The following is a 24,387-nucleotide window of genomic DNA, read 5'->3' as shown; positions in this document are numbered from 1 at the left end:
AGCTGTTGGGTGACTAACTGCCCAGGTTGTGCATTCAACAGTGAACATTATGCACACAAAAAAGGTAGGTGCTCTTTAACAGGAACACTGAGTTCTGTGCATAAAAAGAGGCTGTTTGAAAACTGGCTCGTAGCATTCAAATAATTCAGGGAATGGAAAAGGTCAGTAGTGACCCTCTTCTCCTATGTGGAAAAGTTCTACAGAATTTGATAGAGATTAATAATCTTTAAGTAATTTTTTTATTATGTCTGCTATAGATTTCTATTGGCAAATTTTAAAAAAAACTATTAAAAATATATCCTTCCTTATGAGATTTTACAGATTTTGAATAATATCTAAAAGATCATATTACACTTCAAAAGAATCCTATAGAATTTAACAGAGATTACATCAACAGAACATTTCAATAAGGATGGAATTGCTGTATTATCATTTTCCCTGTCTGTGCCTTTCTTTATGATACCCACTTCAGAGGGGAGTTATGAGGCTTAGTTAGTTAATTTTTTTAAACTGCATTGAGCTCATCAGATAAAAGATGTTGTTGTAGTTACTAAGATTAACAATTTTCGTTTCATTACAAAATTGAATGCATTGTTATATCAGTACCACGTTGAAAGTGTGGGTCACTTATTATTTGACCAGCCATTCAAATCACAAACAAGTGTTGTGAGTTGAGGGTGACAGATGTATTCTTTAATTCTCTCTTCTTGCTGGCCTTCTAATTAAATCCTGTCTTTGCAAGGAACTGAAACATCTTATCCTTGAGGCTGCAGATGGGTTCCTGTTTGTAGTTGCAGCTGAGACGGGGAGAGTCATCTACGTATCGGATTCCGTTACGCCAGTGCTGAACCAGCCACAGTCAGAGTGGTTTGGCAGCACGCTCTATGAGCAGGTTCATCCAGATGATGTGGAAAAGCTGAGAGAGCAACTGTGTACATCTGAAAACTCTATGACAGGTCAGATATATCGGATATGTGCTTCCTTGTATTATGGTCCCCTTCTGAGCTCAGCTGAAGTTCAAAATCCCAATTAAAGCCTAGGTCAGTTTAGCCTTTTTTATCTATGAATAACGGCAATTCAATTCAATGAGATTAGGCTGCTGTTGTCTTGCTGGCAGTGCGATGATGCTGGTGAGCTTATTAATTTATGTGTGTTATTAGAATCTGCTCCCCACTTACTTGACTTCAGGTTTGGCTTGTAGACACTGTCCCCTCCCCCCTTAACTTAGCTGTACCTTACATCTCTGGCTTGCCCAGGTATGGATTTTGTGTTGTTTTCCTTCCTTACTCTCTGATCTTTTTAGCTTCTTCACAAATATGTGTTTTCTTTATGCCTGTGTCTATTTTGAAACCTGAAATAATTTTTCACACTTTTCTCTTTTCTAAAAGTTTCATGTGGTCTGTTAAGAAGAACCATATTCAAAAGATTTAATGCTTGGCAGCTCAGAATCACATGTGGTTTTTTAACAAGACATTTGCTGCTCTTAGCTAGTATTTGATTTACAACATACTTTGTGGTTTTCTACTTTTGAATTAAAACATGCATAGCTTTACCTTGTAATTGTGGCATGTAAAGCCATCAAGACTGAGTACCACCAATCGTAGATGTGACCTTCATTACTAGGGCATAGGCCAGGGGTTCTCAAACTGGGGGTCGGGACCCCTCAGGGGGTCGCAAAGTTATTACATGGGGGGTTGTGAGCTGTCAGCCTCCACCCCAAACCCTGCTTTACCTCCAGCATTTATAATGGTGTTAAATATATAAAAAGGTGTGTTTAATATATAAGGGGGGTCGCCCTCAGAGACTTGCTTTGTGAAAGGGGTCACCAGTACAAAAGTCTGAGAACCCCTGGCATAGGCTGTGTTAGAACTAGCAAGATGGAGCTAAATCCCATTTTCACTGAAACTTGTAAAGTAGAAAACCAGAATTACTTAAAGAATGCGTAGGCCTGTTCCTTTTGTCTAGCCGAGCAGTATGTGTATATCTGAGGAATACTCAGGCTAAAGAAAAATACTAGAGCTGTGCAAAATGTTCACAACAAAACTCCAAACAAGGCAAAACTTACATGGTTTTCACTTCCTTAGGAACTCAAACTTCTGACCTTGCTTGCTGGAAGTTTTGCTATGTTTCATAACTGAAAGGCCTGTGGCCCAGTTTCAAGTGAACCTGGGCACAATTTACAACTTCCATATCAAAAAAGTGCCAAATTCAGGGTTCCATGGGGTTTTGGAGTCATGTGGTTTTGGCAAAGATTTGCTTTATTCAAATCATATAAACTCAAAGCAAAATTCAGCTGTGGAAATCCATATGGATCAAAACCAAGAGAATGTTGACAGGAACCTGTGCAGACTGCTGAGATCCACATAGCTCTAAAACTTTGTGCTTTGCTTAATAAAAAAAAAAAAAGCATACACGTTCCCATTGCATATAGCACTTAATACAGAGCATTCCCTTTTAAGAAGCAATTATCCCAGAGACTCACTTAACTCTTAGGGGTGGATCTTCAAAAGCGCTTAGCTCTGTTCAGACAGGAGCAAGGTTAGATCAATGCTGAGCACTTTTGAAAAGTCAACTCTTAATATATTCATGCATTTTTAAACTTGTGCTGCTTTTTCGTTGAACCTGCCTTTGCATGGAGAAAAAAACATTCAAAACTGAACACATTTGGGGTCAAATCCTCTCCCTGAAAAAGTCCCTTTGAGCTACTAGATCAGCATAAAGGGATTTAAATCTGCCCTAAATGGACAGCTGAGGATTCCCCAAATACAAGGAAATTTTCAGCTGATATAAAATCTGAATGGTTGTCCCTATGCCAGCCCCTCCTGCCTCAGCCTGTGGTGTAGGGGCCATGCTGGGCATGGGAAGGTGCTAAAGGGGCCGGGTCTAGAGCCATTACAACCTGGTGCAGACAAGAGCAGTGCATGGGAGCAAGTTTGTCTAGACCAGAGGTTCTCAGACTTCTGTACCGGTGACCCCTTTCACAAAGCAAGCCTCTGAGGGCGACCCCCCTTATATATTAAAAACACCTTTTCACATATTTAACACCATTATAAATGCTGGCAGTGAAGCAGGGTTTGGGGTGGAGGCTGACAGCTCACGACCCCCCATGTAATAACTTTGCGACCCCCTGAGGGGTCCCGACCCCCAGTTTGAGAACCCCTGGTCTAGACGTTGTGAACCTGGTTTCTGAGTAGAGTTACCACAATTGCATATATAGAGCCAGTACTTCAGCCTTCAAAGGGCCAATTAAATATCTCTCCAGCCATAAACACATTCAGCAGCCTGATTTTTATGTTCAGTACTGGGAATTGTATGTACACATTAGACATATACTATCACACACATCTTGCCATTTATGTGCATCACAGAAAGTACCAAACTTTTAGGGTGTTTCTGGGATCTTAACTAGAGTTTGTATAACACTAGTCTAATTGTTTTCTTGTATTCCCATCTGTCTGTATCCATCTGCTGTCTCTTGTCACATACTTAGATTATAAGCTCTTTGGGGCAGGTCCTGGTCCATGATTGGGGTTCCTTGGTGCTCTGATAATACAAAGAATTCATGCTACTGCTAATAGTCTAAAGTAAGTGCCAATCCTTGTCAAATATTCTTATGCTGCAGTTTTAGTCTTTCTTTTTAAAACAAGACCCCCACCAATGAAATTTATATACTGTTGTGTTAGTACAGACAGCAACAAACAAACTCTTGAAATTCAGTTTTAAAGTTAAGTAGTTTGATTCTGCAGACTACCATAAACTAAAATTAGCTATAGTCCTTTCGGACTGTCAGATCAGTTTCAATCCATTTATAAGATGGCATGCTATGGTACTCCAAGAGCCATCTTATTGCCCCTTGATCTCTCTCATTCTCTGAGTAGTGAGGCCATATATATTCCAAAGTGCACTACACCTATCTACACAGTAAGACACCACCCTTTCTCCAGCATGAGCCAGGCTGAATTCAGCAGCAGGTTGTAACGTCTACATCAGTGTAATGAAATAATGTAAGTAAATGAATTAATTAAATATTTTTTTTAAAGCGCCACGCAGAGAAGTGTTTGCCTCAAGCTAGTATTTATCGAACCATTTGGGCAGTCCCCAAGCCTCACTCTGTTTTCCAAGATTACTGTTTTATACAGAACAAAGGGCAATGCAAGGCTTGAAAGAGAAGCAAACTGCAAGCCAGCCAGCTGCTTGTTTGATTTTTTTTTTTTTCCTGCTAAAAGTGCAGTTCACCACAGGCAGCAGTAAAATCCCACATCCTTCCATGGTCACCAGCTGTTGAGCAGAGGGGCCACACAAGGAAACAAGGGGATTTTCAGGTGAATGTTTAGTTTAGAAAAGTTACGATTTTTAATATTCTCCCCCCTTCTAAGTGTACATTTCCTCATCCCTGTAAATACCCTTTTCACCTGTTGAGGTTTGGGAACAGACACAATAGCATTCCACAGAAGCAACTTTTATTGTCCTGTATCAGATCACATGCAGTAGCCTCTGGTATGTGCCTGGCACCAGGATATGAATGCTCAGTATTATTATTACATTGCTCTGACTTTCCCAGTTAGCCCCTACTGTTAGTGACCCCTGGACATAGAGAGGCCGCTGCACGTTGTGAGCATTTCTGGGTCTGCCATTGGCAAGTGTGATGTACAGACAGTGAGAGAGTAAGCTCTTTCTCACATTTCTGCACCCAAAGATGAAATAAATGAGGGTGAGACTGGGACATGAATGCATAGTCCCATGGACCTAACCTATTGATGCTGTCTGCCCAAAGATAGTGAAAGGCTCTTCCATCCCGATCCCATGTGAAGAGGAGAAATGTGCAGTGATTTCACTGAAGGAAGGTGAATGTGACACAAAAAAGTTGTCCTACTGTTCACGACACAAGAAGACTCCGCATAAGGCCAGTGACAGTCTGAGGAGAAAACCAAGGCCCAAACCAAGCTATGCTGGGCTTCACATCTGGGACATCAGCCTGGTCCCTGGCCAGAAAGTGCCTTCCAGCAGAAAGGGACTCTGAAACCAGGACCCAATGTGCCCAGCTGTATCTTCTCTCCATTGCTGTGAGGGCAAGCGCAGCCTCATCCTTGTGTGCCTATCCCTCCCTCATGTGCATCATGGAGTCTGTACTGTTAGCACTAAGTGTGACTAGCAAATATCTTGTCAGGAGTCACTGGGGGAAACAGAGAGGATACGAGATTTTTGTAGTGTTGAATTTTTAACCTTGTCTAAGTTAGATCCTGCAGCAGTTTAAAGGCATGAAGTTGCAGAGAACAGTGGGGACTTTCCACATCCCTCGGCCTGCGCCGCTTCCCACAGCCCCCATTGGCCTGGAGCGGCAAACCGTGGCCAGTGGGAGCTGCAATCGGCCGAACCTGCGGACGCGGCAGGTAAACAAACCGGCCCGGGCCGCCAGGGGCTTTCCCTGAACAAGCGGCGGACCGGACGACTAGTGACTCCTTCCCAGTGACTGAGATGGCAGATATGGAAGAGATAAGTGTAATTCGTTATCTAGGGTGTGACTAGAAACACAAACTTGCCTTGATTCACTTTGTCAGGTCAGTAGTGGTATTTTACAGTCTTCCAAACCATGGGAGGGCAGCAGGTTTGTCGTTGATCATGTAGGCACATAACTATATGCAAAGGCTCATTAATGTAATGGTATTAGAGCTGCTACAGATGTTGTAGCAATGGACATCATAGACGTGTCTAATTAAATAGGCAAAAATAAGTGCCGGGGTAAAGAGGTTCATCTTCCTCTTGCCCTTCATTTTCCTTGAGAGTTAGTTGAGCGCTATATCTATTTTTGGCTAAAGGGAAAATGGTTGATTTCTGTGTTGTTTCATACCCATGGAAATTTTTTTTTTTTTTTTTAGGTATGGGGATGGAACAGTTGTCTGTGTGTTTATTGTAGGGTAATTGAGAACACATTGTAGCACCAAGAAAGTATAGATCACGATGAGCTAGAAAAGGCGAGGACTGAAATGTGATAGTGACAAACAGTGCTCCTAAAGAAGGCATTTACATGTGCTAGATGAGCGAGTACATTCTGAGGACTCTAGCAGTGTAACATGGGGGGGCTCTATCAGGAATGTTACCAGGGGAGGGGAGTTTCATGGGGTGTGGTGCGGGGAGGGGTTCTACAGGGGTGGTATTGGGGATTCCTAGGGGCCAGCAGTGGCACCCTAGCTGGGACGGGTGCAGCGCCTGGGCGGTTTTGAGGCTTTTGAGGGTGGGGCCATAGGAGACCAGGAGGGGATTGGGCGCGCTGCTGCATTGTGGGGGGGGGACAGCTGCCATGTAGGGGTGGGGTTCCGATCCTGGAAACAGAGCGGTGAAGGCGCGCCTGCGCAGTGTGGCTCTGTGTGCTGGAAGATGGTGCTCATCAAGGGAAGTGTGAGTCGGGGGCTGGGGAGTGCAGGGCGGGTGGAGCGGGGAAAGCCCCCGACCCCACTCCCCGGCGGGAGCTTGAGGGCCAGATAAAAACGTCTGAGAGGCCGGAAGTGGTCCACGGGCCATAGTTTGCCCACCCCTGCTCTAGAAGCCACGTTGAAGTCCTTGAATGCTAGGGGGATTACTATCTAAAAATATCTGTATGGAGACAAAAGATTACTGCCGCTTTGGGGGCAATTTAACAGAGAGGAATTTCTCGAACCATATACCACTTGTTGGTCTCTTAAGCGAAATGTGCCAAGGTGGGCATTTTGGCCTGAAAGGGATGCAAACTGATACGTTAAGTGCATTGGCTTTGCAGAATGAGCACTGAAGTTTGTGCCTCACAGCTCTTCCAATATTAGATTCCCGGGGATAGCTGGAGGGAGTATGGGCGAGTAGACTGAGGAGCCTGGCCACCTATTTCTATTCCTAAATTTGGCTCCAAACTTGGGAGAGAGGAAGGGGAGAGAAAATCAGAAAAATACTAATAATGGCATTTTGTTTTTGAAAAATAAAATTTGCGTGTCTAAAGTTTGGGTGTTTTTAACTTTAGGAGATCAGATGCTGAGCTATGTGTTACGTTTCACAAAAGAGGCAGTTCCCCTTTACAAAATATTCAAGACTTATTTTAAAATAAACTGGGTCCCAGTGTTCTGCCAAGACTTTAAGATACCCTCCACTTGGTTTTAACTTAAAAGGAGGTTTGGAATGATCCTTTTCAATCCAAGTAACTCCCTCATCAACACTCAGTTTGGTACATAGAAAAGTTTTGATGCAAAGTAGCTATTCATGTTCAGTAACCTCTTTTCCAAGAAAAACTAAAGGAAGAATTCTGCTCTCTGTCGACACTTGCAGCTCCCTTTGTTGCAGCATCAGGTTAGCATATAACTTCCAGGTGGTCTCAAAGTGAATCAAGGGCAGTCTGTGATCCTACTTAATTGTTTTAGAGCTAAATGTACAGCCTGTCTAAAAGTCAATGTCTCCCATATTTGTGTGCAAAACTACACCTATAAAATTGAGCATACTCTCATCACGAGCACCTGAATTGGCTGCATACACCAGATGCGTATCCAATCTTGCACATATCAGTTCTACAGAGAAAAATGAAACTATATCACCAGAAGCTAGAATTAAATATTAGGCTGATCTAATGTTTTGATTTAAAAGGTGGTGGGCGGGTGGTAGAATACACCAAAACTGAGTAAGCCTCATTCTGAATGAATGGGGCCTAACTCTGATCTCTCACTAGTGTAAATCAGGAGTAGACCTCTGTTAAGGTCAGTGGAGTTATATTGCTGTAAAACCTTCTGAAAGTGAGATCAAAATCAAGCTCATGGCTTGAAATATTTCATTTTAGGAATGATTGATTTCAGTTGCAGGAAAACAAAATATCAACACCAGAAACTTTTGCACTCATGTGATTTAACGGTGATTAAATGAATTTGGTTGCTAACTTTAACTTAACTTCTGCTCAGAGAACTCGTGCCAAGTTTAATCTTGGCACAAATTTTTATAGCTAGATTTTATAACTAGAAGTAGGGCTTCATAATGGAAACAATGACAGACCCTTTAGCTATAGTTGACCTAATAGATGCCTTTATAGAATTAAAGAAAATATTTTCTCTGTCAGCTTTTCACAAAAATATTTCTTTAGTATTGTGGAAGTTTATTTGGGGGATGGACGTATGGCTTGGGAAACCTGCCTTACAGATTCTGAAATGGCAAATTTGCCATATGATGACGACTTCCGTAGAGGCATTCATATTCAATGTCATGTCCAGTTGCAAAGGATTCTGTTACCAGTTTGCGTGCGCATGTGCACGCAGTCCTGGTGTTTGTATACAGAGTCCGATTGGCTGTGAAAATAAAAAAGCTTAATAGTGGCAGAATCAATAGACGAATACTGTTTGCTAGAAGGCCAACAGAGAGGTGGTAAGGAAGATGCTTTGTACCGTACTGAACACATGGTCAGTGCTCAGCAGACAGTAAATAACACCACCTGAGAGAGAAATTCAGGAATAAGTATTCTCTTTTGGAGAGACAAGGTGGTGAGGTAATATCTTTTATAGATCAACTTCTGTAAAGTTTAAGCTTTACCTTACCTCCTCTTTGTTGGCTTTCTGGGAAACAGTATTCTTCTGTTGATTTTGCCATTATTTAGCTTTTAAGTTTAAGCTTTAAGTTATATTACCTCACCCACCTTGTGTCTCTAAATATACGGGGACCGTCATGGCTCCGTATTCTCCTTTAGAACAAATACGTTTTTTTCTGAAAACTTGTGTCAGGACTGTGTGTCAGCTCCTTTTTCTACTTAGTGTCTTCTTTCCTGCTCTGTCCTCTGACTTTGCACACCTAGTTTCCTTTCCCCAAACAACAATGTGTGAATGCAGAGGTGGATGTTGTGCATGCTCACGTTTGTAGACTCTGACTTGATCCAGTTCACACTGATGTCAATGGAGAGACTCCTACTTACTTAAAGGGGAGTTGGGTGGGACCCTTATTCAGTTGCCCATGGAAGAGTGGGGTTGTACATTTGGAGGCCCCCTTGAAGCTGTTTGAAAATTTCATGCTGGAAAATCCCATTTTGTTTACCCTCTCATGGTACCATGCCAATAATGATTGATGAATGACAATGAAAGTCAGTAAACACATCCACTGAAAACAAAATTTAAAAAGTTTAATTTACAGGATGTTTTCTACCGTAACTGGAAGAGATCTTCTCTTGGTCCAGTGATAATTTAGAATTGGCTCAGATTCTTTGGCAATACAAACTAGCCTGCTAAAAAGAAACTCCAATGCCTGAAATTCAGAGGAAGCAAAAAGTTTTCCACTAGAAAGTGCAATATGGTGGGTGCCCTTGAATGTCTTCTTTGAATGTTGTTATGGGAATCAGAAGTGGCTCCAGAGATGGACTCCCTTATGGGTTTTATCTGGTGTGGCCAAAGATAAAGCTTTTCTAGCTTTCCTTCTGCTTTTAAGTGTCATATTCATGTTAGGGAAACGCCTTAAAGGAACCAAGTTCTGTTCTGTTCAGATAAACATGCTATTGTAGAGATTGTAAGACAATCAGCTAAATCAAAAGCGGTAGTGAAGCTGCTTTGGGAATCTCTTCTGTAGCATTTGGTACCATGGAGTACATGTTTATCAGGGCTGGTTCCATACCAGAGAGGTGGTATAGTGCTGGCAGTGTGTAATCTTGTTTCTAGGGGCAATGGCTTATTTCCCTTTTTGATCCTGTGAACTGTTTTATGTATTCTGTGAAACTCTGAGGCTCCATGTACCTTTGAAAGGTTCCCAGGCTTTGCAGCCTGGGAAGTGATGGAGAGTTGAATCAAATCCAGATCTCTCTACTCGGATCATCGATCCTTATCGCAAGGTGGCTGGCCCGACCTAATGACAGTATTGGCCAGTGGGCAGATAGGGAGAGCTAGACTTTGTCAGTAACTAATCGCTAATTGGAAGTTACAGTATTTTATATTTACATAATGCTTTTTACCCTGAAGTAAAGCCATCATTCTTCATAAACTATTTTTATGCCATACCAGTGAACCGCAGCCACTTCTGCAGTGGATGCTGGCAGCTAAATGGTTAATTGCATGCTACCCAAAAGGAGGAGGAGGAGAAACTTACATAAAGAAAAACTCTCTCCTTATGAAAAGTTTTTCATGAAATCTTTCATGTCCAAGCAGAGCAGTCAGAACCTCAACTCTTAAGTTCTCATTCAAAACACCCCCATGCTTGTAGATACTCAGTTTATCTTGTTTGAAAAGATGAAGGGATGAGCCAGCCATGCCAGGATTCTAGCCTGTGATTCCAGGGAACTGAGATATTTAAGAGCAGAAGCTGACACACTAAGTCATCCCCTCTTGGTTAGGATGTGGACTGTGTTGGAATGCACAGTCGCCACATTCTCTCAGAGGGCAATTACAAAAGTGATTACTGTGAACACTAAGGATTCATATTTCAGCCTGGTTTTGCTGTAGAAGTGTCCAATCCTGGCAAGACGTTTTATCCGATTTATAACTCTGAAATCTGGGGGAGATTTGGCTCATTCTAGCGACACTACCAAATCAGCATGTGATACCTGTTTTTCAGCAAACTTGTGGGTTTTATGATCCTTGTGGTATATTGTATAAATAAAGGAATGTTAAAAGCAACAATTTCCATTCACACCCGCCAGTTGCCATTGCTGCTGTTCCAGTGAAAAAGTTGCCTACGGCTTTGTGAACTATTTGTTCTTGTAGCAGGAAAGTTGCTATGGTGCAGATAGCCTTTGAATTTGCATCTTTGGTTAGTTTCAGGTATCGGAGTTAGTGTCTTCCAGATTCACTATGGTCAGTGGTAGGCTTTCAAGTTTAGGCTAGAGAAACGAGGCATTGTCACTTTCCATGGTGATCTCAAGCAGATGAACGAGAACAGCAGATTGTGTATGGCAGGGGTCGGCAACCTTTCAGAAGTGGTGTGCCGAGTCTTCATTTATTCACTCTAATTTAAGGTTTTGCGTGCCGGTAATACATTTTAACATATTTAGAAGGTCTCTTTCTATATGTCTATAATATATAAGTAAACTATTGTTGTATGTAAAGTAAATAAGGTTTTTAAAATGTTTAAGAAGCTTCATTTAAAATTAAATTAAATGCAGAGCCTCCCGGACCGGTAGCCAGGACCCGGGCAGTGTGAGTGCCACTGAAAATCAGCTTGTGTGCCACATTCGGCATGCGTGCCATAGGTGTATGGTTAGGCAAGCACATAGAACAAGAAGTCTGTGCTCTTGGATATCCCTTCAGAAACCATTAGCAAAATGAAGCTCAAAACAAAATATTTTCAGGTGCTGTTCAGAGCAGCTTGCTGTCCCAGGTGTCCAAGCAGCAGAGTTAAGAGGTGAGACCTGCCCCATTTTATGATTAGACTAGGATGCAACAAGCAGTACAAGAAAGCTTTTAAATATTCTGTGCCTCAAACTGTAAATTGTCCATACGTCCTGCCAAACATGCACACTGTAAACCAAATTCTGTCTTCAGTTACTGCCCTTTAGCCTCATTGACCTCAATGAACTTGCAGAGATGAAACTCAGGATAGAATTTGGCTTTGTGTGTTGGGCGTATAGGAAAGAAGACTTAAAGGTCTGAAAGGAAAGGTTTCTAATTTCCTTGTAACCCAATAGGACGTTCTACGTTATCACTGCCATGTCGAAGAAGCTAGTCTGGTCTCCAAGAGATAAGAGACCCCACAATAATTGGCTTTTCAAATGATTGTAATTTAAATATATGGAACAAGGAACTGTTTCATCTCATTAATTTGTTCGAAGAGAATTTTGTATTGCTCTGGTCTCTGGGGCTGTTGCTGGAAAAATAAAATTCCAAGTGTTGGAACAAATTAGCTGTGGATAAATCTGTTCATTAAATAACTCCTACACAAACGTAGTGGTCATCCCCATTGCTATGGGTTTCAGTTCAAGGTGATATCACTATTGGGCTACAAGTCTGAGAGGAAAAATGATGATCGGTTGTATTTTCACAATCACTTTGCTAATTCTGACATTTGGATGTAAAGGTTGCTAGATGAAGTAGCTTTAACTGAGTCCTCAGAGAGAGCCGCATTGCAGTTTAATAATTTTAGGTGTCCAGCAAATGCATTTAATATGGTTTTTCAGAAGGTGTTGGGGGTATTCATATAAAAGTAAACATAAGGATCGTATCAAAGGGGTAGCCGTGCTAGTCTGTATCTGTAAAAGCAGCTATCAAATTGCTGCTTTTACATAAGGATCGTGTGGTTGTTCTTTCTTGGTAACATTCACAGTGAATTTCCTACTTGGAAACTGCAATCTATTTGTCTGTTATCACAGATGTTTAAAAGGATCAATTTCAGCTTTTGCTGTTAAATATTTACTCAGACTGCTTTGTTTTGCTTTACTGTGTTCATGGCATGATGAAATATATACAGTTCAGCAAGCTTTTTCCTCCTTTTTATAAACTTCTAATGTTTCAGGAATACTTAATAGAAATGTCTGTCTGAGTTCAGAACAGGTACTCCTGTTCTCTTTGTACCCAGAGAGTAGTTATCAATGATCTGCTATCAAACTGGGAGGTTGTATCTAATGGGGTTATCGTGGATCACAAATTGAATATGAGCCAATAATGCGATGCAGTTTTGAAAAAGGCTAATGTAATTCTGGGTTGTGTTAACAGGCATATCGTATGTAACGGCTCTATTTGGCACTGGTGAGGCGTCAGCTGGAGTACTGTGTCCAGTTTTGCATGCCACACTTTAAGAAATATGTGGACAAGTTAGAGAGCATCCAGAGGAGAGCAAAAAAAAAAAAAAATGATAAAAGGTTTAGAAAACCTGACCTAGGAGGAAGGGTTGAAAGAATTAGGCATGTTTAGTCTTGAATAAAGAAGTCTGAGTGGGGATGTGATAAGTCTTCAACTATTTTAAAGGCTTTTATAAAGAGAACGGTATCTATTATCCTGCCATCAGTGGACATGGAGAATAAGAAGTAATCAGTTTACTCTACTTCAAGGGAGACTTAGGTTAGATTTCAGGAAACATTTTCTACCTATAAGGGTAGTTAAACTCTGGAATAGGCTTCGAAGGGAGGTTATAGAATCCCCGTGATTGATGGGTTTTTAAGAACAAGTTAGACAAACGCCTGCCAGGGATGGTTTAGCTGTACTTGGTCCTGCCTCAGCTCAGGGGCTAGACTAGGTGACCTCTCAAGATTCCTTCCTGCCCCACCTTTCTATGGTGCTATGTAAAGTATAAAAATTATCCAGTGGCAGACTAGAAAAACAAGCAGTGTTTTAATTAAGGGAGATTATTTCAAACTAAGTTTAATAGAAGATGCATAAGAAATGGAGTCCCTTTCTAAATTCCACCCACTCAGCTCTCTTGTAGTGCACAGAGTGAGACTACTCTCACAAGAATGAAACACAAGCTAGAAGCATTACATCATGACAACAAATGGCAGATAGTAAGACTGAAGGGGAGACGCTGTTACCTTACACTTTCTGTGGATTAGTGTAAAAAAAAAAAAAAAGCTTCTAAACTCTTATTCATGAGGAAAGAATAACATAAAAAATAGAGCCTGATTCTCCTCTTGCGCCAGTGTAATTTCACTGACATCAGTTGAGTTACAGTGTAAGTGAGAGGAGAATCAGGGCCAAAACATTTTGTCTTAAGTGTCCACTTAAATTTGCCACAGACTTCACATCTGAAAAGTTAACTATAGCTGTCCAATCTTTCACCACGTGTAAGATCAACCTTCAGATAAAGTGGGAGTAATAACACTTCAGTAATGCAGAGGCATTTTAAATAGAGATTTGCAATAGAAAGGGCAAACTGAAGTTTACATTAGTTAAATGGAAACAACAGAAATAACATCCTGTATGGGTCTGATGCTGCAGCCCTCGTGCTACAGTTGCTTTACATGCACTTTAAAGGGAATTCTATGCATGGAGCTGGTGTAGCATTGGTTCTTGTGGAAACTCTCCTTTACTAGTAATTATTTCCTAGCTGCCAAAGGCACGACTAAAAGAACAGTGAGCATTCATGGCAGATTCTCCTCTCATCATCCTGTACCACTGCAAGCTCTGTCAGACTTAACTTGTTCTGAATTTTTTTGATGGAAAATGAATGCCACTGTACAGTAGAACCTCCTAGCGTGGTCACTCCCTGGTTGTGGCTTGGTGTCCCCCAGCAATTAGTTTGGAAATCATTGGAGGGTGTTAAATCTAAACTTGGCTCATGTTGACGGAGAAACCACAGATAAATTCTGGTACCAGATTACACTTTATTTTATTTAATAGAATTAAAACCCGTGAAAACCCTGCAGCCAGGGAAATTACTTGTGACATGATCTTGATGTCCTAATAAAAGCAGCATCAGGAAACGAACTCATTTAGCTAGCAGCGGTATTTCTCAAGAGACCTTTAAGCAGGCAGATAATTTTAATGGAGGTAGGTAGCATTCATATTAAACTATTATTGTTTATTTTATTTTGTTGGTGTAGGAATGCCCAGGCAGTTCATAAAACTGAATGTGGTTCACATCTTGTTCTGTGGTTTAGGTTTTAATATATTTCACTTAATTTGTGAGTTACAGTATTTTTATAAAGTTATTTTGGAGTGTTCTCCCAGCATGGAATTCCATGTTGAGAAAGCATTTTGAAGTAGCTGTTTCCATCTCCAGCTCTGAAAAGTCTGCCTTCTCTCTAATGTGGACCTACAGTCATTCATGCCTTGCTCACCTACAGGCTGGGCTGTTGTAATTTTCTCCTACTTGGGCTTTCCTTGAAATTCATCTGGAAGCTGTAACAGAACACACAGTACAACTGCCCACCTCATTTTGTATAGGGGAGATGGGCCAGGAACGGTGAACCGCAGCCACTGGGAGCTGCGGGCGGCTGTCCCTGTGGACAGTCAATGTAAACAAACTGTCTTACGGCCCGCTGGCGGATTAGCCTGATGGGCTGCAGGTTGCCCACCACTGACCTAGAGATATCTACTGAGATCATTTTGCTAAGCACTGTACAAACCTTTAGTAAGATTCAGTTCATGACCCAAAGAGTTTACAGGTTAAATAGCCACGACAGACAAAGAGAAGGAAAAGGAAGGATTACTTATCCCATTTTTACAAATGGGGGACTGAGCCTTGGAGAGTTTAAATGACTTGTTCAAGGTCACACCAATATACTGCTTAGCATAGCTTTTGTTCTTCCTACATAAATAATATGATCATTACATAAGTGGGAGTTTTGAGAATACATCTTTATTCTCCTTTTTGTTATTTTTTAAACCTAATTCGCTTTAAACATGTGATTTGAATCATTTACTTGTTGCCTTTTCAGTTTTGGCAGGCTTTATCTGCAGCGAAGCTCACATGTGATATGTAAAACTAGCCTTTTAAAAATAACCCAGTTGCAAGACTCAAAAAGCCCACATAGTTTCCTTTTGAATTTCATTGTGATGATGCACGTTTGCCCTACGTTGTGGAGAATTACGTGATGCAGACTGATTAGTCAAATATGAGGGCAGACATAATGGAGACCTTTTGGCCTTATGAGCTTTGTAAGAAGTTAAATGAAGAAAACATCTGCAATATGGGCTGTTTTATTTCATTTTAAAAAATCCTTACAATTCCCTTGCCACAGCTCAGCTCTTCCTCTTGCCAATAGAGGAAAGAAAAATTTACAAAAACCGCTACATTTCAGTCATATTCCTTTTTATTTTTTTTTTTTGCTTTTAATTGGTGTTGATATGAATCCACACTTCATTCTATTGTAAGAATGTCATAGCATGACATTAATGCTTATACAACATCTGTCACAGTTTAATGCAGTAAACATTAACACCAATACGGAGCTTAAAATAATTCCACTGAGAACGGAGCCAGTGAAGAGAGCCAGCTTTTGCTGGCTTGCATTTACATTGTCCATCATGAAGTGATTGATAGTTGAGGAATTTTTAATTAGTACAGAGGAAACATGTGCAGTCTAGAACAGTGGTTTTCAAACTTTTTTTTTCTGGCGACCCAGTTAAAGAAAATTGTTGATGCCCGCGACCCAATGGAGCTGGGGATGAGGGTGTGGGAGGGGCTCAGGGCTGAGGCAGAGGGTTGGGGTGTGGGGGTGAGGGCTTAGGGGTGGGGCTGGGAATGAGGAGTTCGGAGTGTGGGAGGGGGGTCAGGGCTGGGGCACTGGGTTGGGGCGTGGGCTTACCTCTGGCGGCTCCAGGTCAGTGGTGCAGCTGGGGTGCAGAGGCAGGCTTCCTGCCTGTCCTGGCACCACGGACCATGCTGTGCCCCAGAAGTGGCCAGCAGCAGGTCCGTCTTCTAGGCGAAGGCTCGCAGGCACTGCCCCCCTAGCTCCCATTGGCTGGGAATTGTGTGGAGCCAGTGCTCGGGGCGGAGGCAGCGCACGGAGCCCCAGGGCCCCCCTGCCTAGGAGCTGGACCTGCTGCTGGCCGCTTCTGGGATGCAGCGCAGTGTCAGAACAGAATTCTCCCAAGAATTTACTTAGGGCTGGTCTACACTGGGGGGGCTAGGAGGGGATCGATCCAAGATATGCAACTTCAGCTATGAGAATAGCGTAGCTGAAGTCGATGTATCTTAGATCAACTTACCTCCCATCCTCATGGTACGGGATCGATGGCCGCGGCTCCCCTGTCGTCTCCGCTTCCGCCTCTCTCTCTGGTGGAGTTCCGGAGTCGACGGGGAGCGCGTTCGGGAATCGATTTATCGCGTCTAGATGAGACGTGATAAATCGATCCCTGATAGATCGATCGCTACCCGCCAATCCGGCGGGTAGTGTGGACGTATCCTTAGATTGTAAGCTCTTTGGTGCAGGGAGCATCATTTGTACAATGCCTAGCACAACGAGGCCCTTCTCCACGATTGGGGCCCAGTGTGCTGCTGCAATACAAATATAATTAATAATCAATCATTAATTTCTGACCATTGCTGTTTAGCATGGTAGAGTTGCAGCTAGAAGTTTTATTTGAAATTACTTTCCATGCACATAATCTTTAAGATTGGCTCTGTTACCTTTTAAAAGTATTAAAATTCTAGTAACTCGCATCACTGTAGAATAGTCTTTTGTCCAGTGACCCTTAAATTCAGCGGTCAGTTTATATTTGGAACCACATCAGATAGCATCAGTCACTTGACCATTAGTTTGCTTTCATTGTTAATCATTTCCTCTTGTTTTCCTGTATCCCTATCCTGGTTTGCTCCTTTTTTATTATACCACAATAAAGATGTTTTTGGTTTTCATAAGGATTCTTTTGGTGCAGTGTTCCTGTGTTCTATTTGTCTTCCCTGATCAGCATGTGGAGTATTTTCAAGGAGCACAAAGTCATCTTTTGTTATGTTGGCCAAACCAAACTTTTAATTTTGTCATTTATTTTATCTTTACAGGGGGAAAAAAGAATATTTTAGAAAATAAAGGGGTTGAGATTAATTGTAAAAAAGCTAACTTTGTCCTTTAAAAATGAGACTCTGTGGGCTACTACGTGAAGCTTGATATTTGCTGTTAGTGATGATGTCCAAGGGAATGTAATATTTACTATACCAGATCAGACCAATGTTCTATGAAGTCCAAGATTCTGCCTCTGGCATCAGCCTATCCCTGATGTTTCAGAGTTAGATAGAAAGTCCCATTATGCACCTTGCCAATTGTACATTGCTGGGGACTGAGAGAAGAGAAATCTCTCCAGGCTTAGAGAAGAGATGGTCTTTTGTTTCTCAAGAGGGGTATTACACTGCCATGCAGCAGACCCCAATCCCTCACCTGGTCATTGTGAAAATAATGTTGTCTGATGGTGATAATTTTATCTTTGGGAAGAAGGGAATTTGGAAGGAAACTGGACTTGAAGGACCCTCTGTAGGGAGGATTCCTGAAGAAGTAAAGCTGTAACCTTCTACCTTGCCATACCATGCTTTTTTGTCCTTAAATTACTGCCTGTAGGAAGAGACACTGTAGGATCTAGGAATCAAACAGAGAAAAAGAGCTTGCTATAGAATTAGAAATTAGGTTTAGCTGTCTAGTGGGAATCTTATCTCTCTCTCTCAAACAAAAGTTGGTCTAATAAAATATATTACCTCAACCACCTTGCCTCTCTCTCTAGTGGGAATCAAATCCACCAAAGAAAGAATGGGAAAAAAGTAAGAAAGCCTAGGCTGTGTCTGATTATCCACTTATAAAATTTAGCATGCAATGTTTAAACACAGATGGCCAAATTTTTGAAAGGTTTGCAGCTATTGCATAAAGATAGGCTTGAGCCAAAATCCCAGCTTGGAAACCCCATGAACATTGAGAAACTCCAGACTTGGGTCTGAACTTTGTGGCATAGGTCCATCTCAAATATTCTGTTATGAAAAAAGGATTTGAGTATCAAAATGGCAAATGGGCTGGTACGTACACAAATACCCATTTGCACATGCAAGGGTCAGGGTTTTGTACTTGTGTACAGATGCACCTGTGATCGTTATGGGAACATTTTTAGAACCTGTTTGAAAATTTGTCACAGTATCGGAGCATCTGTGGCCTGTATCATCACTGCTTTGGATTGGTTACTTGCCATTCTTATTAGTGGTGAGATCCTTGCATGGCTCTTTTTAATTTTACACAGATAATTCATCTTCTGAACCCTGTCTTTCATGGCGCTTATTGACTTTGGCAGCACCTAACAGCAATAGCAACTGACATCAGGAGCCTGGGTTGTATTGTGGTTCACCTTTCAGGGGACAGATGGTTTATTGTTGGGTGTCAGGCACGGCCTCTGATAATCAGGCCTAGTGTTTGGAGCGTGGGTCGCAGCTAGGAGTAGGGTTGGTCCTGGAATTAAGATCCAGGGACGGGCCAGGGTCAATACCCGAGTTCAGAGTCCGTAGCCAAACCAGAATCAGAACTAGCCAGAGTCCAGCTGCCGGCCAGAGGTCGAAGGTGGATGGTCAGAGTCCAAAGACAAGCTAAATTGATACCAAAGCCAGAGTCCAGATACACGGAAGGTCAGAACCGGAGAGTCAGAGCCCGAGTGTTTGGGGTGGATCAGGAGATGGAGGCAAGGCTGGAGCGGGTCAGTAACGAGGCTGGAGCGAGGCTAATGCAGAGCAAAGACAATACTGGGGCTGGGCTCAGGCAAAGCTGGGGCGGGAGCAGGAGCAGGCTGGGAATCTCTGGAGTCGGGTGCCCTGTGAGGCAGCAGGAGAGTTCCTGGCCAGGTAGCACTGTTGCTCAGACTGATCTGCAATTGTGCTGGGGTTGTGGAAATACCTGAGCCTGGGGCCATCTGACTCAGGCCCTGCTCGGTGATAAGTTGCAGCTGCATCCTAAGTGAGCAGCCCTGGTTTGGCTGCAAGTTTGCCTCACACTGGTTTAAGCAGTGCGGCATTTTGAATTTGAACTGTAATGGGGAACTTTCAATAAGTTATCAATTATGTCCAAATCCAAGCAGTTTATATGTTGGCTTCTATGTGTAATTCTGCTCAATTTTTCATTCACTCTTTCTCTGCAAAGCAAACTACAGTATAATTTAAGCTCTGCAAATACTATAATGATGATGAGGCCCAAGTGTCATTCAGAGCAGTGTTGCGACTGGGAAGTGGGCACTGTGCTTGCTAGATCTGGAGCAGGGGAAGGATTTAGTTTAAAACTAAAATAAACTACACACAAAATAATCAGTTTGCTGCAAAAGCTGATTAGTGATCCAGATGGTAACGTTGATGTGTTACCCGTATTGGACCTTTTCTCTTAAGACTGATCTACATTATATTACAGTAATTTGTATTACTATTCCGCAAAACTTCCTTATTAATCAGAATATTGTTGCCGGCATGTGTTTTGCACATGTGTTTCCTGTGGAGAGATCCTAAATGAGCATATATCACCAGCGAAACGGTATTAGTGTAACAGATGCAGAAGCACACAGAGGGATGAATATTTTATGATCTTATGACAGAATTATCATCAGAATATAGAGTTTAGCTGCTCGTATGGCATGCAGCTGTGATTTATTTGCTCTGTGCTTGATTGTAATTTGGCGTACTCCAGGGTCCACCACGTGAGCAGCTGTAACAAATTGTAGTTCTGGAGATGATAAAGCAGATGGCCATCTGTGTCACTGATCCTCGAGCCGTGAGCAGATCTTCCAAGCCCTGCATGTGACACTGTAGGAGATTCACACTTCTGATAGGTACTTGCTCCCAGGTGGAACAACAGTGACTGGTGATCTGCCCAAACTGCCTGATAAGTGTGTGCCAGACAAAGTGGGGGAGTGCCAAGCAACTGGATTCAACAGGATAAAAAATGCCAGGACCCTCATTTCTTAACCCCATGCAGTTAGGAATGGAGCAATCCACGGAGTCAAGAATGGGGTGGTGAGAGGAGGGGGATGAGGCTGTAATGTGGCATCGGTACCTGGTCATGTTGTGTTGATGCAGTCCTGCGTCATCACACTGATAAAATATCATGACAGACATTGTGATACAGCATTAGATCAGGATTTTGTGTCTTTCCAGACCTCATTAGGAGTGTGGATAAAGGCTGAAAGCCTGTTTTTATTTCCCCTAGTGCTCTTGAAAAATACGCTTTGCCACACATGTCATGCTATCTCACAGCCTCTTTTACAGTCTTAGGTTTACATCAGTGGCAATCTGAGATGCATGTATCTTAATTGGCGCTATTAGAAATCAGGACCTCCCTCTTATAGTTGTACTAATGGGGTGTGTGAGAAGTAATGTCAACATATATAGTACATAGGGGCTCCAAATGCTACATGGTTTATGTTTTTAAAACTAGCCTCTAAACTTGTGTCCACAGATGTACCTCCACCATTGCTTGTGTGTACAAACGCATTGGTACATGCAGGTTGGGTAGTGAGGCATCTGCCCAGTTTACAGTCATGCATACTCTGCAGCCCTAACATCGTTATAATGATTATTATTTTATTTGTATTACAGTAGTCCCTAGAGGACCCAGTCCTGTAGGAGACAGTTCTTGCCCCAGAGAGCCTATATTCATGAGCACAATTTTGGAAACTAGTTGAAAGGCAGCTGAAAACTTGGCCCTTTATCTGTTTGTTTAATATTAACACCCCCCCCTTCCCCTTTATTTTAATATTAAACGTTTATTCATGAACTCTGATAATAAACAACAAGTTGTATTGATCCAACTATGCAAAGACTAATAAACATTTGAGTGACAATTGAAACAAGCTGCTTGAGAGCTGTGTCATAATATCTATTGCTCAAAATAATTGTCTGACTCACTCCCCATGCGTGTCACTGATGTTACATGGAGTGTAAGTCGGGGCACGATCTGGCCCATTAAATATTATCTGACACATCTTCTTAAGACATTACAAAGTGAAACACTACTCTTAAAATTGTGACTTTCGGGTACATGCTTTGTGAAAGCATTCAGTGCCAAAGGAACACATATGGGCAATTTTAAACTTAGTAGCCATGTAGTACTGTAGAGGGTGCTTATATATTTTTGGCATGCTGCTTAGTGATAAAAACAGAAATATTTCTATTACTTTTTTGAAAGGCATTTTTATTCCTGGTTTTTACGAAAAGCTTCACTTCAGGCATTTATATTGGCTATTTCAGTTTAAAAATATTTTTTTTTTCCTGAAAGCAACTTTTTTCCTCCTTTCCATGTACAGGGAAGTGATTTGCTATAAAGGCAAAAAAATCCTAAAATTGCTTAATTTGATTTGTCTGATCAAATGGATGGAAAATTGGTCTTGTATTCACACGTTCTCTACAGTATCTAAAATTAATTATCTGTGCTTTCTTGTATTATTACTTTTATCTGTGAATCGACTCTTGTCTAGTGATTTTTTTCCTCTAAACTTTAGTTATTAATTTGGGAGGCTAGACTGTGGCTTGGAAACAGGCCAGTGTAGGAAGAATAGAGAAGTGAGTGACTCTCCCCACTTAAATCCCTCTGCAAGCTATTTGGACTGCGGATTGTGGATAAGCCTTGGTGCAGTCCCTCTAGCACAGGGGTTCTCAAACTGGAGGTCAGGACCCCACGGGGGCTCGCGAGGTTATTACATTGGGGGTCGCGAGCTGTCAACCTCCACCCCAAATCCTGCTTTGCCTCCAGCATTTATAATGGTGTTAAATATATTAAAAAGTGTTTTTAATTTGTAAGGGGGGGTTGCACTCAGAGGCTTGCTATGTGAAAGGGGTCACCAGTAAAAAAGTTTGAGAGCCACTGCTCTAGCACATTGGCCAGCACAGTTGAGCTGGGGGAGATGGTGTCATAACTTGCTGGTAGCACAGACCTGCATCAAATGACCACCATTCTCCTGCACCCTGCAGGAACTGAGAGGGAATTGTGCCTTAGAGGGGTGTCTCCAAATAACAATGCCTCCCAGGACTACATCCGAGCTAGTGTGGTTTATGTACTACCCCTTGCTCCAGGCTGTGAAGGCACAATCCAGCTCTTGGTTAGTAAGAATAACATTCCTACAGCACCAAAAACCTTTAATGTACCTTGATAGTCAATAGGGAATGCTCTTCGCTACTTAGTTCTGTTTTTAAAATATTCAATTTTAAAGTGTTTTGTAAAGATTTTCCTCCCATTCACAGATGTGCATGTCTTCAATTAATTCCTATTCCCTGTGTGAATAAAATAATTCTGTAGATCTAAATATCTGACAGTAATTTCAGGGCTTAATATGTGGGAACAAACTTATTTCCAAACTAAGTCATTGTGTATTTATGGGGAGACTTCTTTATATTCTAGGTTTTCCGTTCATTTTAATACCAACAGAGCTGCATCTTACGTTACACTAACTAGGTTTGTTGCTACACTATACCAAAACAAAATGTTGATTTTTAAAAAATAGCCTCTCTATTAGAATTGTATAACCTGTATTAGTGAAAGATACTGTTCTCATTGAAAAAACTTAGAGGGAAGAGGGCCTTGCTTAATGCTGTATGAAGCATTTCATATCCATATCGCTGGTTCATTTCCACATTGTGTTAATAATTTCCAGAATTTTTTACCTATCGCGTGGCCGTTTAGGGGCCCATGTAAAATTAATTTGTGTCAGTTCTTAGCAGGCAAAAGGCAAGATCATGAATTGCTCTCCTTGGTTTTTCTAGGGCGAATTTTGGACTTGAAGACTGGAACAGTAAAGAAGGAAGGTCAGCAGTCCTCAATGAGGATGTGCATGGGATCAAGACGTTCCTTCATTTGCAGAATGAGGTACACAATTCTCTATTCCTTCAATACTCTTATCCCTTCTCAGACCTCAAGGTTTTTGCCCATTTTGTCAGGTTTGACCTGGTTTAAAAATATGAGATGTACTGTCATATGCTGATTAGACATTTCCAGTATGCTTGCTTTTATATCTAGTGTCAATTTGCAATTTGTAATTCCTGTAATTAACAAGTAGGTCATTAAATCGTATCTGTACTAGAGTGCTATATTGTGCGCTTTTCCAGAGAGCCTCAGACCATCTTAACCACTGGCATGTAAGCCATTGTCTCTTAAAGTTTGATTATTTAAATCAATACTTCTGGAAAGAAGCCTTCAAAAGTAGACTGGAAACTTGGCTCTGTGGGTTCATGTTTTTTGTTTTTTTTCCCCAACAAACCAGTAATACCTAAAAATAGGTTGAAGACGAGCAGGAATTTAGTTACTGAGTTAGCCAGCTATGTGAAAACAAACCAATGATCAACTAGTTAATGCTAAATACATGAGTAAACGTTAGATCTAGGGGGACTTGAGGGGGGAGTTATTTCACAATTTTCAAACTTCTGGTAAGTTTCTGTGACTGTTCGGATGTTTGTTTGCCAAATAACATACAAGAAAGTGATTAACAGGAGCCACCTGCACAAGGGAGCCTGATCCTGAATGTGGCCTCTTGGCGACCCTGTTATAGAAATGAATAGTTGTAATAACAACATTAAGTAGATCTAATGTGGTGAAAGGTCCATCAGTGTGACTTTGAGGGGAACAAGCACACCGTCGCATTTGCTGCCTGTTTCCAATTTGTACGCTGAGAATAAATTATGCAAAAACACAAACAAACCAAAAGATTTGAAGGTCAAATCAAGCCCAAGACCAGCCTGTTTGATTACTTTGTATGTGCATAATGTTTCGAACATGTAAAGTGAAACACATCCTAATTAAATATAATTATTAAATCTAATCAATTCAGGTGTGTGAAGCTCCTTGAGATCCTTCAATTTGAGGGTGCTTTGGAAGTGTCCTAGTAGTAGTGGTATAAATGTAACAGTCACTTACTTACTATAGACCAGGGGTCGGCAACGTTTAGCATGCGGCTCACCAGGGTAAGCACCCTGGCGGGCTGGGCCAGTTTATTTACCTGCTGACACGGCAGGTTCGGCTGATCGCGGCCCCCACTGGCCGCGGTTCGCTGTCCCGGGCCAATGGGGGCGGCGGGAAGCCGCGGCCAGCACATCCCTTGCCCG

The 24,387-nt window shown here is 41.8% G+C and overlaps 1 protein-coding gene across 2 annotated transcripts in view; it reads left to right on the top strand.

Annotated features, from left to right (window-relative positions):
• ARNT2 (aryl hydrocarbon receptor nuclear translocator 2) overlaps positions 1–24,387 on the top strand; it is a 138,498-nt gene that overhangs the window by 52,594 nt on the left and 61,517 nt on the right. For both annotated transcript variants that reach the window (XM_026648327.2, XM_026648325.2), the window contains exons 5-6: positions 743–956; positions 23,053–23,155. In XM_026648327.2, the coding sequence (XP_026504112.1) occupies positions 743–956; positions 23,053–23,155 (317 nt within the window). The remainder of the gene's footprint in view (positions 1–742; positions 957–23,052; positions 23,156–24,387) is intronic.

The sequence above is a fragment of the Terrapene carolina genome, unplaced genomic scaffold, assembly GCF_002925995.2.
Source record: "Terrapene carolina triunguis isolate 2854851 unplaced genomic scaffold, T_m_triunguis-2.0 Scaffold67, whole genome shotgun sequence".
Classification (NCBI taxonomy): domain Eukaryota; kingdom Metazoa; phylum Chordata; order Testudines; family Emydidae; genus Terrapene; species Terrapene triunguis.
Note: the sequence above shows the minus strand (reverse complement) of the source record. Positions and strands in the feature narration are given on the sequence as shown.